The 15,534-nt window shown below is 51.2% G+C and overlaps 1 protein-coding gene across 1 annotated transcript; it reads right to left on the reverse strand.

Moving 5' to 3' along the window:
• Positions 1–5,102: 5,102 nt before the first annotated feature.
• On the reverse strand, positions 5,103–12,075 carry ATP1B2 (ATPase Na+/K+ transporting subunit beta 2). Its single transcript, XM_059046490.2, has 7 exons — positions 11,260–12,075; positions 9,351–9,479; positions 8,653–8,757; positions 8,340–8,545; positions 8,046–8,102; positions 6,958–7,056; positions 5,103–6,850 (listed from the first exon to the last, which is right to left on the reverse strand). Exons 1-7 carry the CDS (start codon positions 11,369–11,371, stop codon positions 6,686–6,688), a joined length of 873 nt encoding a protein of 290 aa, XP_058902473.1. The 5' UTR covers positions 11,372–12,075; the 3' UTR covers positions 5,103–6,685.
• Positions 12,076–15,534: the final 3,459 nt, after the last annotated feature.

The following is a 15,534-nucleotide window of genomic DNA, read 5'->3' on the forward strand; positions in this document are numbered from 1 at the left end:
CTGGGATGTGGGACTGGGGCCTTCCCAGCATCCCCTCATCCGGGCCTCATGCCAGCCAGCTGAATGAATTGAAGCTTTAAACTCTGCCAGGAAAACCTTTCAAAGGGCTTCTTGGGGTAGGGAGGAGAGTCGAGCCTGGGGAACCCAGCACTCTCCCCAACCATTCTGTCCCTTAGTGCTGCCAGCTCCCAAGGAGGAGGGCTGGGGGCGAGCTCTCCCCATCACCCACCGCTGCCTGAGCCAATGCTCGGAGGGATGGCCAGACAGTGGGGACGTGGCTTCTCCCGCCACCCTGGTGGCGGAGAGAAGGGAGTAAGATCCAAAGGGGCTTCTGGGGCCACTGTCCTCTCAACCTGGCTTAGAGTGCCTCTGGGAGTCCCTTGGCTTACCCCGAGGATCCCAGACAGCTGTGAAGCCACCCGCCCTCCCTGGCCTCAAAACCACCTTTTTTCTTCCCTGCTGGGGAATGCCAGACACTCCCCAGGAGACCCAGAACCACCTCTTTTAGAGATCTTTAACTTTGCCATCTCTCCCCACCAGCCGGGCCCTTGGCAAACCAGAGCACTTGAAACTCATTCTATCGTCTCACTCCTGTAGACAGGTCACCTTGAAGCTCTCTTGCTGACCAGTGTCCAGCACCCGCCCCTACGCTCAGCATTTCTCTCAAGTGTGTCCGTAGCTCTGTTTTTATTTTTGCTGCACTACTTCAGAAAGCAGATCCATTCTGGCTCTGCCAATCCCTTTGTGAGCTGATAGATTACTGGTCTGCGAATTATTAGTCCTGGGTTTTCAGGCCAGCTCTACTAAGCTGTGTGACCTCCAATGAGTCCCTGACCTCTCTGGTCCCACTTGCTCACTTCCTCCCCTCTGGTTGTGTTCATTCCTCGGACAATCTAGCCAGCAGATGTTCATTGATTGTTGCCTTACTCTGTGCCCAGGACTGTTCTAGGCTGTGGGGGCCTGTGGCAGACATGGCCCCTGCCCTCAGGCTCAAAGAGCCCAAGTCCTGTCCCACTAAGTTTTGGAATAATTTAAAAAACTTACCTCCTTGGCTTCAGGAACACAGGGGTCCCCAAATCTATAACACCCAGCAGAAGTTGTATAATCAGGAAAATGTCAAGCCATAAATGCATTCACTATTTAGAAAAAGAAAAGAAAAAGGAACCTAGCATGCATCCTAAAAATTAAAGATACAACTTATTGAAAGAGAAAGCAATCTTGGTTGCAAGGATAAATTCAAAAGCAGGGCTTTAAAAAAAAATACGCTTTACAAGAAAAGAAACACTCAAGAGCTTGACTGAGGGAAAAAAAAAAAGCGAGGGCCAATTGATCCAATATTATTTAAACTATTCCAGACCATAGGAAGAGTGGAATCTCCAATTCATGTAAAATTTTTGTGGTTTCATTAATATTAAAACCTGATCAAGATACTAAAAAACTAGAAGCCAAATTAATTTATAGAGATACAAAATCTCTAAATAGTATCAGAATACATTGATGAATCAAGAGTATTAACACTATAACCAAGTAGGGCTTATTCCGGGAGCATAAAGTTGGTTTAATAGAGAATCTATCAACATTATTCATTACATTAACAAATTAAGGAAGAAAAATATGATCATATCAACAGATGCTGAAAGGAATTTGATTAAATTTCAGCAGCCATTCCTTTAAAAAAAAAAAAAAAACCTTAATTAAAATAGTAATGGAGCGGGCTTCCCTGGTGGCACAGTGGTTGAGAATCCGCCTGCCAATGCAGGGCACATGGGTTCGAGCCCCGGTCCGGGAGGATCCCACATGCCGTGGAGCAACTAAGCCCGTGTGCCACAACTACTGAAGCCCGCACGCCTACAGCCCTTGCTCTGCAGCAAGAGAAGCCGCAATGAGAAGCCCGTGTACCGCAACGAAGAGTAGCCCCTGCTCTCTGCAACTAGAGAAAAGCCCACGCGCAGCAACAAAGACCCAATGCAGCCAAAAATAAATACATAAAATAAATTTTTTTTAAAAAACAAAAACAAATTAAGGAAGAAAAATATCATATCAACAGATGCTGAAAGGAATTTGATTAAATTTCAGCAGCCACTCCTTAAAAAAAAAACAACCCTTAATTAAAATAGTAATGGAGCGGGCTTCCCTGGTGGCACAGTGGTTAAGAATCCGCCTGCCAATGCAGGGGACACAGGTTCGAGCCCTGGTCCAGGAAGATCCCACATGCCGCAGAGCAACTAAGCCCGTGCACCACACCTACTGAGCCTGCGCTCTAGAGCCCGCGAGCCACAACTACTGAAGCCCGCGTGCCTAGAGCCCGTGCTCCGCAACAAGAGAAGCCACCACAATGAGAAGCCCGCGCGCCGCAACAAAGAGTAGCCGCCACTCGCCACAACTAGAGAAAGCCCACGTGCAGCAACAAAGAAAGACCCAACGCAGCCAAAAATTTAGATAAATTAAAAAATAATAATAATTTTTTTAAAAAATAAAAGCAGTGGGAGTCCATTAAATAATGGTATTAAGCAGAATGTGACATGATCTGTTTTATGTTTAAAAAAAATAGTAATGGAATACTGGTATTATCCTAATGGTTAAAGACTAAGATAATTTAAACTTAAATTATGAACTATATAGGAATGCCCACTAATAATGGTTTTAGAACACTCAAGAGGATTTTTTAAAAAAGAAAACAAAGCATTGGTTAAAAAAATAAATCTCTTTGCCTTTTTGATCATATGACCATGTACCTAAAAACTAACTTCTTAGTTAATAATAGATGATGTAATTAAGAGAATCAATAAGGCAGATGGATAGCAGATAGAAAAAAATTTTTTATCTTCTTGCAAAAGCACTGAGGAAAAAAGAATGAAAAATGTTCCATTCAAAATAATAACAGAAGTGGGACTTCCCTGGTGGCACAGTGTTTAAGAATCTGCCTGCCAATGCAGGGGACAGGGGTTCAATCCCTGGTCCCGGAAGATCCCACATGCCGTGGAGCAACCAAGCCCATGTGCCACAACTATTGAGCCTGAGCTCTAGAGCCTGCGAGCCACAACTACTGAGCCCATGTGCCACACCTACTGAAGCCCGTGCACCTGGAGCCCGTGCTCCGCAACAAGAGAAGCCACTGCAATGAGAAGCCTGCACACCACAATGAAGAGTAGACCCACTCGATGCAACTAGAGAAAGCCTGCGCACGGCAACGAAGACCCAACGCAACCAAAAATAAATAAATAAATTTATTTATTTTTATAAAAAATTATAGAGAAGAATAAGTGCCCCCAAATAGCCAATAGTTGTTTTTAAAAAGGAATGGGCGGAGCCTTACTTGCCTTGCTAGATATCAGAAAACATACTTTAAAACTACTGGAATCAGATCAGTATGGCTTGATGTATGGAGTGGTAGACAAGCCAGTAATGAATCCAGAAGTAGATCTTAGCATACAGCAAAATGTATTATACAACCGAAGTTGGCATTTCAATTCAATGGGGGTAAATTAAGGATATTTTTTAAATGAATCTGACACAACTAAAAAATAAAATTAAACCAGACACACAAAAAGAAACAAAAATAGACCAAATATGGGAATTCCTTGTGGTCCAGTGGTTAGGATTCCGTGCTTCCACCGCAGGGGGCCTGGGTTTGATCCCTGGTCAGGGAAGATCCCGCAGGCTGAGAGGCACAGCCAAAAATAAATAAAGTCAGTTTAACTTTTTAAAAAATAGACCAAAGGAGTTACGGTGAATGTAAAAATTGAAATAAAATCCTGTCAAAAAAAATTTACAAAACGAGTATACACTATGGACTGGAAACCCAGAAACCACAAAAGAACAATTAAAGTATATTTGACTATATGAAAAACTAACCAGGAATTCCCTGGTGGTCCAGTGGTTAGGACTTTGCGCTTACACTGCCGAGGGCCTGAGTTCAATCCCTGCCTGGGAGAACTAAGATCCCACAAGCCAGGAGGTGTGGCCAAAAAAAGAAAAAAGGAAAAGAAACCACTTTTAACAGTAAAAGAAACCACAAATTCAAGAGGCAAACAATCGACTGGGGGAAATTCTACAATGCATAAAACAGTTTATATCTACAACCGTCAAGGAGCTCTAACAAATTAACAAGGGAGGAACGACCCAATAGAAAAAAATATTATGCAGCCATTTAAAAAAAAGAATTAGAGCTCTACCAGGCCAGGTGAAATTGAGTGAACACAGTGAGATGCACAAAATTGTGTATAATATGATCTAATTTTGGTGTAACAATGACCAAAACCCAGCAGTCCCTCTGTGTGTGTGTGTGTGTGTGTACTATGCATTCACGACAAAACTGTGTATATATGTGTATACGTAAGTAATAAAGTTATTTTTCAAGGCAAGTATTGAGGAACTCATTGCAAACAAAAACAAATAAGCCCCAAGAAAATAAAAATTAGCTATAAAGCCATCCCCAAATACCACAATCAACACTGTGGTATAGACTCGTCCATCCTTTTTTTCTATGCTTGTGTGTGTACTTTTTTTACGCACAAACTGGGCTCCTACAGTTCATATTGTCTTGAGATCTGTTTCTTCTGATCAGTTTTCCTCACCTGTCGCTAGGCATTTTCTGATGCTAGTCTATCCCCCTAAAACCACCACATCCTTTAAGTCCTTCGAAGCCCCCACAGGGAGTGGGTGACCACTCTGAATTTTGTCCTCACCAGCTTTCTCCCCTTCCTGGAAATACATTTAGGTCTACCTGGTTTGAGAGTTTCTCGTGTGCTCCTCCCCTCTCCTGTTAAACTGAGGAGCTCCTTGGGGGCAGGAACTCTGCCTCTTTCGTAAGTGTGTCTTCCTGGTGCCTAGAATGCACATAGTAGGCACTTTGTAAGTATTGCTGTAGGAAAGGACATAGGCTTCTTGCCTGTCTTGTATTGAGTGATCTCAAGATAGTATACGTGATGGAGCAATCTAGGAGGTAGATGCTCGGACACTGGATGGAAGAGATCAAAGCTGGGGAGGGGGGCCCCCAAGGGCTGGGTAACTCCCGGGTCACCCAAATCCAGCCCCCACCCCCTTCCCAGGGCTCTTCCAAATGCTCAGAAAGGAACAACCTGCACACAGGGCTCCCTGTATGATATATATTTATATATATAATTGCTCTCATTTTATTGTACTTTATCCTCTTTTTACAGTAGATCTGACACAGGCATTAAATAACTGCAGAGAGAGACCACTGGGGTGAAGGGAGTGCAGGAAAACATGGGGACCCAAAGGGAAGAGACTCAGATCCAGCGAGAGAAAAACAGGGAAGAGTCCATCTGTGGGTGGGGTGTGGAAGCTGCAGCATCAAAAAAAAAAAAGGAAGTCAGAGGTGAGGAAGTGTAGGACGTGGGAAAAGAAAGAGTTAAAATGCCTCTATAACTCAAGATCACAGGCAGTCCCTCATTTAACATTCTACGGGCACTATGGGGTTGTTGAAGAAGGCAAAGGGGTCTGAAGGAGACGGAGCCAAGAAATTCAGAGCCTTAGATGGAGGAGGTATTTGCAATTTTCAGGCTGGCATGCAGAGAAAAGGGAAGGAGTTAGTGATTAGTTGATAACTTGCTAAGAGAAGCCAGAGAGAGAATGGTGGGGGCATATCTGGGCCCAGGGGGAGGAGGTGGAATAGTCCCATAGCCAGCTGACGTTTCCAAGGTGGCCACTGGGGACCTAGCCAAAATGGCTGCCCCTCCCCCAGGGCGCCTGGGAAGTGGAACTTGCAGGATATTCTGGGAAAGCGAACAGGGGGAAGGGAGCCATCGGCAAAAACAAAGTGGACATTCAGCCTAGGTCAACCCCGCCCCTCCGAGTGCCTAGTTGGGGGACAGGAGGGACCAGGAAGGGAATTTTCAAGAACCAACATGGACCTCTCCTTCAGACCCTCATTCCCAGCTCACGTAGTCAACGTGGGGTGAGAAGCCAGATGTGCCAGGAAAGAGGGAAAAGGCCACAGAGCCACCTTGTCCTCAATTACAAACGGTCCCCCTTTCAGTGGAGGGAATGGGGATGGAGAAGTGGGGAAAGACTGGCCAGAGGAGCCAGACAAGTCAAAAGCCACTGAGACAGCGACTGTTGTAGACAGGCAGAAGGTGTGGGAGACAGAGGAAGTTGACAGCAGCTGAGCTGGAATGGAGGGCTAGAGGGCCACACTGGTGACCACTCTGACGCACAGAAACATTAAATCCCTATGCTGTGCACCTGGAACTAACGTAGTGTTGTAAGTCAATTCTCCTTCCATTTAAAAAACAGAACTGAGCGCCTCCTTAGTGTGTGGAAGTAAAGGGTGAAATGAGGTTGTGTGTGTGGGTGGGTGCGTGGGCATTTTCTATAGCTCTCAGGGGATAAGAGGGCAGGACAGGTGGGTCGCCGTGAGGACACCCCACTCACAGCTACACCAGAACTAGAAAGGCTCCCAACTCCTCTGTGACCGTCTTGGGGTCCCATCTCCCCATCTCTGACTGAGCTAGGGTGGGAAGAAGATGGTGGAAAATGTGGATAGCCAGGGAATCACGACAGACATCAGGCCGGGTTCAGAAGGAAAGGAAAAGGGTACCCAGACAAGCCAGAGCTCTGTTATAAAAAATACCTCTGGGGTGGGTGAGGGAGGGAATCAGGCAGGGTCAGGGATATTCCAGAAGCATCCGTAGGAAAGAGGTGGGGGCGGGAGGAAGGGGCCTCAGGTTTTGTTGATGCGGAGTTTGAAGGCCACGCGCCCAGCAAACTTGTCGCGCTCGTCGTCAGTGGCGATGTTGGCGGCGTTGACGCGGCACTCCACGTTCACCTCCACGTTGGGGGTCACATTCAGGAACTTCACGGCCACCAGGGGCTGCGTGTAGTTCACCTGGGCCAGAGGAGGAGAGCGAGGCTCCAGGCCCGCGGCCACTCGGCCTCCTCCCCAGGGCCCTGCTCCCCTGCAGGAGCCAGCACCCGACCTCCCGCGGGACTTACGTGGAACTTCTTGCCGTAGTAGGGAAAGTACATGAGGTCGATGTTGCCGTTTGCAGGGAACATGACGAATTTGCCGAGATTCTCAGCATCTTCATCTCGCTGTGGGGGGCGCAGGAGGGTGGGGGAGAGCATGTGAGGGACCCCAGACGCTCGCCAGACTTCCCTTTGTTCCTCCTTGACGCCCAAATTATTCTATCTCAAATCCGTAACCCTTGAGCGCGGACGCTGGTGCGTTTGCGCATGCGCAGGAGCGGGTGCCCTGTCTCTTCCGTCACACTGGGAAGGCCTCCAGGGCGCTAATAAGCCTGAAGCCTCCTACTGCCCTCCCACCCCAAATTCTTACCCCATCCTCAGGAATCGGTTTCTGGAGCGGAGCCAAGAGAGAACAGATAAATGAGTAAGGGCTCGGTAGGAAACAAGGAGGGGGATGAATGAAGAGGGGCAGGAAGTTCCTAGAGAGGACAGAGGTGGGGGGAGCAGGGTTCCAAGGACAACTTAGTGGTGGCAGGTGGTGCTTACAGATCAGCAGCTACCAGATACCTAAAAAGAATTGAGGGATAGGGCTTCCCTGGTGGCGCAGTGGTTGAGAGTCCGCCTGCCAATGCAGGGGACACGGGGTTCGTGCCCCGGTCCGGGAAGATCCCACGTGCCGCGGAGGGGCTGGGCCCGTGAGCCATGGCCGCTGCGCCTGCGCATCCGGAGCCTGTGCTCCGCAACGGGAGAGGCCGCAGCAGTGAGAGGCCCGCGTACCGCAAAAAAAAAAAAAAAAAAAAAAAAAAAAATGAGGGATAGGAGAGACATGGGATGGAGAGCAGAAGACATGGTCAGGGAATAGAGGAGAACATAAGCAGGGCTTTGGGTGGAGTCAGGAAGGGGGTGTCTATCCACACAAAAGAGCGGACTTCTGCATCCTAGAGAGAAGCAAGAGGGGTGGCAGCCCCTTGGAGTTTGAGCCATACTGGAGCCCACTCTTACCCCCTTGTCCCTAGAGTGATGGAGCCTCTGGGAGCAAAGAAGATAGGGAGAGATGAGTGAATGACATGGAGAGCAGGAAGGGCAAACAGGTGCACAAGCCCCCAAAAACTCACCTTCCCCACACAGGTAACATTCATGCTCTGGTTTGCTCCTGCGTAGAAGTTGATGACCTGGAGCGAGGAGAGAGAGTGGTGAGGGTTAAAGAAAGAAGTTGTCAAAGACACAAGTATCCAGCCTTCCAACCACGATCTCAGCCTTCAATGGCCCCATCTCTCTTGTACTCTCAGCCATTCAAACATCTAAAAATCTCCCGAAGCCCAAGAGCCCCAGCAAAAGAAAGCAACTGCCAGCAGATGGTAGCCCCAGCTCCCTCCTCTGTTCCCCCTGGGAACTAAGGTCATGAGTACCCGGTTCATCTTGATGAAGACACAGGGCTGTCCTGTGCTGTAACCATAGTGGGTGGGGTCCCCAATGCCAGAGCAGTCGCCCAGCTGGGTCCGGTTGAACTGGCAGGCACGTTTCGGGTAGTTGAGAACTCCGTTATCTGGTTGTTCGTAATAGCGCCCAGGGAGGCAGACATCATTCTTTTGGGCTTGGATGGAGTCATTGTAAGCTACGGAGGGTGGGGGGGGAGAGTCACAGGCCTCATGTTCTGCTCCCAGGGTCCCCAGTCTCCTGCCCCGAGGTCCTGCACAGCCACTTCACCAGCCCCATACTCACGCTCCAGGAATTTGTTGAGCTTCTGAACATGCTGGTCCCAGCTTTCAGTGTCACTGACATTGACAATGACATCAAGGTTCTCAGTCTTAGGGCGAATCATCAAGCCTAGTCAACAAAGGCGAGAGTGAGGGGTATATATAAGAGGAGGGACCACACACAGAGGGGAAAAGATGGACACTCAGAGCTCTCAGCTGTGGGACATGGGAAGGCAGACTTCAAGAACTCCCCAGGGCTTCCCTGATGGCGCAGTGGTTAAGAATCCGCCTGCCAATGCAGGGGACAGGGGTTCAAGCCCTGGTCCGGAAAGATCCCACATGTCGCAGAGCAACTAAGCCCGCGAGCCACAACTACTGAGCCCGTGTGCCACAACTACTGAAGCCCACACGCCTAGAGCCCGTGTTCCACAACAAGAGAAGCCACCGCAATGAGAAGCCCGCACACCACAATGAAGCGTAGCCCCCGCTCGCCGCAGCTAGAGGAAGGCTGCATGGGCAATGAAGACTCAACGCAGCCAAAAATAAAATAAATAAGTAATTTAAAAAACAAACAAACAAAAAGAACTCCCCAGCACATGGTAACTGGATCATCAGAACCACACCTCTGAGAAGAAGTGACAGTTCTCAGCCTGTGAGTTCCTTTCGGATACCTGGGGGCACAAGAGCAGTTAGAGTGGCTGGTGGGGGTGCCTCATCACTCACCCGGTGTGGCCAGTCGGTCCTGGTACTTGGGGGTATGGTCAGAGACCGTCTGCAGCATCACCCACATGGTGAGGGTGAACATGGCGGTGAGGAAGCCATAGAAGACGAGGTAGAAGAGGATGATAAACGCTAAGGAGGAGGAAACAGGGTCAGCAGGTTCCAGGTCTCCCTCGATGATCTGACCTATCCCCACACACCCCTCTCCCACTCACAGGTTCTGCACAGGAATGGATCGCAGAGCCTTGGGAAGCCTTCCCTTGGAAGCAAAAGGAGACAAGCTGAAAAATAGCAGTTGTATCTGGCTTCCAGCCATGACTCCCAACCCTTCCTGGTCCCACAGCACAGTGAAGCCCGACCTTGTGGAGGGCACAAGAGACCTAAACTCTTGTTGCTGGCACAACTCAGTACAGGCCGCAGTGATTTTGCCACAAATTACATTCTCAACTTCTCAACCTTCGTGGCCCTGAAAAGGCACAACATCTGATACCACTGTATCGGTACTCATGCTTAAAGCTGTCTAGCACGATGACTTTCAAGATGGCATTGGCCCCAATTCACAGCCAAACTCTTATCCCATCCCTCAGGTCATGGAGGCCCACACTCAAGTAGCAAAATCTCTCTCTCAGAGCCCCACAAAAGCCAAACCTTGGATGAGGCTCCTGCCAAGCTACAAAGTCTCTCAGAGACAGCTGTCCAGAACCTTCAACAGTCACCTACCCCCCAATTCACACACAGTACCCAGGGCAGAGGCAGGAGTAAAGGTAGACCTTCAATAGCCTTTCAGGCATAGAGCTGGTCCTTGGTGGATGTGACACATCACTCCGTCACTCCTCAGCCTAGTGCAAGTACCTGCTGTTTCCACCACCCCAGACCCCCAGTCCTTCCCTCTCAGAAGACACTTCACGCAGGAAGCCTTCTCAGATTCTCCCAAGCACTTGTGGATCCCTCCAGTCCCAGGGAGTGGACTTCAAGTTTCCTGTGGCAAGGACTGCATCGGACCCACCTCAAGTGCCCCAAGTGGCTGGGCTAATGCGGACACGTTCAATTAGTGTGGATGAACCGTAAGCTGTGTCACACAATGTCTCCTGTGCTTCAACTTCCCAGCTTGAAAATCCCTTTCGGAAGAATTCCACCCCTCACTGGCACCTATGCCCAGCATGGGACCCTCAACCAGACGCAACTCCCTCCACGCCTCCCCAGTGGCGCCAAGGTATGGGTGGGGAAGGAGCCAAGCCACGCAAGCCCACAGACACACTGGGCCGGATGATGTACATGTCTCACCACTAGTGACCACTCCCTCCGCCTGCGACATCTGAGCCGAACACCCAGCCCCGAAAACCTCCCAATGTCACCCCGGCGCAACAGCCCCCCGCCCGCCAAGCAGTCACAGAAGGCTCCAAAACACCCGGTAGTAGGACACAGACAACTTCCGCTGTGAAGGACCCCCTCCAACACACACCCCATCTCTCCAAGGCCCGCCCGCTCATGAATGTTCCCAGGGTCCAAGGGGTGGGCTCGAGCTAAAAATAGACGGGCCTGGCTAGCTAGTGAGAGTCAGAGGGAGGGAAGGGTCTCTCTTCTGGGGAAGGGGGGCGACTGTGCGGACCTGACCGGCCCCCGACAGCGAGCGCGAGCGCCGCGGCGCGGACACGCGCTCAGAGCCCGCGACCCCCCGAGCGAGGGGGCTCCGCGGGGGGCGGGAAGGCGGCAGTGACCTACTTTCTCCGCCTCCGCAGCGGCCAGCCAGGAGATTAGACCGGCGATTCGGCGCCCTCCCAGCCCAGAGCCCGGCAGGGGGGCCGGACGCCGGGGACCCGGGAAGGGAGCTGGGGCTGCGCCGGCGGGACCTCGTGTCCCCGGGGCGTCGCCCGGCGGACCCCCAACCCCTCGCGCGGCCGGCCCCGCATACCCCAGCTGGTCCCGGTGCGGCCCATGAACTGGTGCGTCCTCGGGTTCCACACGAACTCCTTCCACTCCTCAACCACCTGCCCGCAGCTCTTCTTCTCTTTCTGAATGACCATCTTGACGGCGGCGGGCGAGTCCCGCGCGGGGCGAGGGTTTACGGAGAAGCCGGGGTGCGGCGCGTGAAGCCCCCACGCACCAGAACGCGCGGGAAGCAAAGGCAGCGGGGGCGAGGGAGACCGCCCCCCTCAGATATGCAGATGCTGCAAATTCCGGGGCGCAGGGCCACACGTTGCGGGGTGCTGGCGGCGCGGCGTAGGATGCACAGAACCTAGGCCCCCCCCCACTGCAATGAAAAGGGGGGTTGTCCGAGCAGGGGAGGATAAAAAGGGGAAGGTGTGCGAACGCAGCTTCACCCCCAAATCTCCCAGAAGCAAAACGAAAAGGGATGCAAATATAGACGGCTGCAAAACCCGAGAGAAGCGCATAAAAAATCGGGGTGCAAAGAGGCAGGGAGAGGTGGGGGAGGGGGCCGCCCCGAAATCCGAGATGCAAAGAGGCTGTGGAGGGGGGTCGGGTGACCGTTCAAGGCTCTTCTGCCGAGCGGAGACCGCCACACCAGCGGTGGCTCGGCCGCGGGGGTGGGGTGGGGTGGAGACGCGCAGTTCTGGGGGACAGGCAGGGATAGGGGTCCCCCGGGCGGAGGCTCCGCTCCTCAGCAGTGCGGGGCCGGCAGCCGCGGCGCGCAGTCTATATACTCCGCGGCTCCGGGGGTGCCCGCCCCCTTTCCACCCCCCCGAGGCCCCGCCTCCTCGCTGCTGGCCAGGGCGACTTCATGCATATGCAAATTTGGAGAAAGGGATTGGGCCCGCCCCCCTGACGCCTCTTCAGGACCTAGAGGTCTCTCCCTTACCCCCACTCCAGGTTCTGGACTAGATCTGGGTGAGTGGGGAGGATAGAGGGCGTGTCCGGGCGGAGTAGAGGGAAAGATAACCCCCGAGAGACACAGAAGACAGAGAGGAAAGTAGATATATGCTGAGATGGGGGCCCCAGGCAGGGAGTTAGAAAGAGACTGAGATCCAGGAGACAGGGTAGAATGTGAGACGAATAGAGAAGGAGCCAGAGATCAAGAAAAACAGATCGAAGAGACCAGCTGAGGTACTACACCACCCGGGCCGGTAGCTAGAACAGGCCTCAAAGAGATCAATAGAGGCCACCACAGGAGGGAAATTCCCCTTATGGGAGCTGCTACCAGTTCCCCCGACACCTCCTTCTCCAGTCCACGGCTGCTTCTCCCACCACCTGGTTCTCCCCAAGCCTGGGGGCTTTCCCTGCCTTCCCACCACATCACTCATGAAACCCTTCCAGGGACTTCCCTGATGACACAGTGGTTAAGACTACGCGCTCCCAATGCAGGGGGCCCTGGTTCCATCCCTTGTCGGGGAACTAGATCCCACGTGCATACCGCAACTAAGGAGCCCGCCTGCTACAACGAAGACCTGACGCGACCAAGTAAATATTAGGGGAACAAAAAAGCCTTTCCGACACCACGTTCCCAGCCCCCAGTACTGCCCTGAGACCCCAGCCCTGGAGCCCCATCTGCTTAGGTGTTCTGCCTCCTCCCACCCCCATGTCTGAACTCCCCTTCTCATTTGCCCATTTGGGTCAACAAACATTTATTGAGCACCTACTAGAGACCTTGTGCAACCCAGCGCTGGGGAAGTAAAGTCGTGGTTCTCACGGGGCTCCAGAGACCCACAGTCTAGTAGGGAGGTACATGGGCCTCCAAAGACCTCCCGTTAAGAATCATTATCTGGGGGCTTCCCTGGTGGCACAGTGGTTGAGAGTCCGCCTGCCGATAGAGGGTACACAGATTCGTTCCCTGGTCCGGGAAGATCCCGCATGCTGCGGAGCAGCTAGGCCCGTGAGCCATGGCCGCTGAGCCTGCGCATCTGGAGCCTGTGCTCTGCAACGGGAGAGGCCAGAACAGTGAGAGGCCCGCGTACCGAAAAAAAAAAGAATCATTATCTGGGATTTCCTTGGTGGTGCAGTGGTTAAGAATCCGCCTGCTAATGCACGGGACACAGGTTCGAGCCCTGGTTCGGGAAGATCCCACATGTCTCGGAGCAACTAAGCCCGTGCTCACAACTACTGAGCCTGCGCTCTAGGGCCCGTGTGCCACAACTACTGAAGCCCACCCGCCTAGAGCCCGGGCTCCACAACAAGAGAAACCACCGCAATAAGAAGCCTGCACACTGCAATGAAGAGTAACCCCTGCTCGCCGCAACTAGAGAAAGCCCGCGTGCAGCAAGGAAGACCCAACGTAGCCAAAAATAAATAAATAAATTTATTTTTTTAAATGTTATTTTCTTCTTAAAAAATATTTATTTATTTCAGCTGCGTCGGCTCTTAGTTGTGGTGCACAGGGTCTCTGGTTGTGGAGCGCACACTCCAGAGTACGCGGGCTCAGTAGTTGCAGCGCGTGGGCTTAGTTGCCCTGCAGCATGTGGGATCTTAGTTCCCCAACCAGGGATCAAACCCGAGTCCCCTGCATTGGAAGGTGGATTCTTAACCACTGGACTACCAGGGAAGTCCCCCAAATGTTATTTTCTTTATCTAGAATAACATTAAATAAATTTAAAATACCATGAAAAGTAGAAAGAAGAACCATGTAAAAAAGGAAAATATTTTATATTTTAGTACCCGAACGGCACTTTTTTCCTGCTTTTTGAACAAGGGATTGCACGTTTTCATATTGCACTGGGTCCCACAAATTATGCAGCTGGTCTTACTTCAGTGCCTTCTGCAGCAGACTCTGGATTAATTTTCTCAAAATACAGTTTTAATTAGGCCACCCCCTCAGCTCAAAGGTCTTCGGTGGCTTCCTGTGACCCTGCAGGACGCAGTCCTGATTCTTCAGCCTAAACTTCAGGGTGCTCCATATCTAGACCCAGTCTGTATCCCCAACCTCCTTTGCCACTAGGCCCCAACTAGTCCTCTGCTGGAGCTGAGCCAGCCACTCCTGGGACAGGCTGTGCTTACTCCTGACTTTACACCTTTGTCCATTTCATTCCCGCATCCTGGAAGACTGCCCACCCTTCAGAGTCCAGCCCCGACTCCCATTCATTCATTCAATGTGTACCTAATGAGCATTTGCTTAGAGCCAGGCACTATTCTGGTCCCTGTGCTCCTGGGACTCCCATTCCAATACACAATAAAAACAAACAAATTAAATAATGTTAATATTATGCAGAAAAAAATAAAACAGGGTGATATGCCAGAGTGCCTGCATGGGCATGGATGGCCTTACTGAAGAGATCATTTTTAACTGCCCCAAGTAACCCAAAGGAGCCATAGGGACACGTAGGGGAAGAGCTTTCCACGTGGAGGAAAGGGTGAGTGCAAAGGCTGGGCTTGAATGAGGGCCAGCAAGATTGGTGCAGCAAGAGATCTGAGAGGTAGGCAGAGGCCAAAGCATGCAGGTCCTTGTTCGCCAAAGGGAATAGTTTGGATTTTAATCCAACCATCACAGAAACGATTCTAGGATTTTTCTGAGGGTTTTTTGTTGTTGTTGGTTGGTTGGTTTGGCCGCACTGTGCAGCACATGAGATCTTAGTTTCCCGACCAGGCATCGAACCCATGCCCCCTGCAGTAGAAGCACAGAGTCTTAACCACTGGACCGCCAGGGAAGTCTTAATTCTACGGTTTTAAGCAAGGGATCGACATGATTAAATTGAATGAAAATCACCATGGCTGCCGTGTGAGAGTGGACCATGGGAAGTGAGGAGACCAGGTAGCAGGGCTTTGCAGCAGTCTTGCTGGGAGATATGGATGGCCTGGACCAGGGCAGCCGCTTTGCAGATGGAGACAAGAGGATGGGTTTGGAATCTATTTAGGAAGTAGAACGATGGCCATGGTTAGTGCCTAGGTTTTTGTCTTGAGCAACTGGGCTGAAAACTCTTGTATTTTATCTTTTCAGCTAGACTGTAAGCTCTTTCAGAGCAAGGCTTTCTATATATCCTCCATACCCAAGCAACCCACAGAGCTACCAAAGATAATGCCTGGTTGCTGAATTGGGCTTAAACATGGGATGGCTCCTTCTACAAGAAACCTCAGGGAAGCAACTTGCCTTTTCCTTCATTGGTGAAGGAGCATGGAAATGGGCCAGTCTCGATCTGGAGAGATGAGGCCTGGATCTTACCCGCAACACACACAGCCTGGCAAACACAGGCCTGCAGATGGCCTCCAGACTGTTGGTTCAGTCTCTGCCCTGTACCCCAGG

The sequence above is a fragment of the Kogia breviceps genome, chromosome 19 (genome assembly GCF_026419965.1).
Source record: "Kogia breviceps isolate mKogBre1 chromosome 19, mKogBre1 haplotype 1, whole genome shotgun sequence".
NCBI lineage: Eukaryota > Metazoa > Chordata > Mammalia > Artiodactyla > Physeteridae > Kogia > Kogia breviceps.

Bases quoted from the DNA above. Each gene is read 5' to 3' on its own strand.
- ATP1B2 (XM_059046490.2), bottom strand. From the start codon at position 11,371: ATGGTCATTCAGAAAGAGAAGAAGAGCTGCGGGCAGGTGGTTGAGGAG. The intron at 8,546-8,652 runs GTGAGTATGGGG...CACCCTCCGTAG, and splicing joins GCTCAACAAATTCCTGGAGC to CTTACAATGACTCCATCCAA. The intron at 6,851-6,957 runs GTAAGTCCCGCG...CCTCTGGCCCAG, and splicing joins ACTACGGCAAGAAGTTCCAC to GTGAACTACACGCAGCCCCT.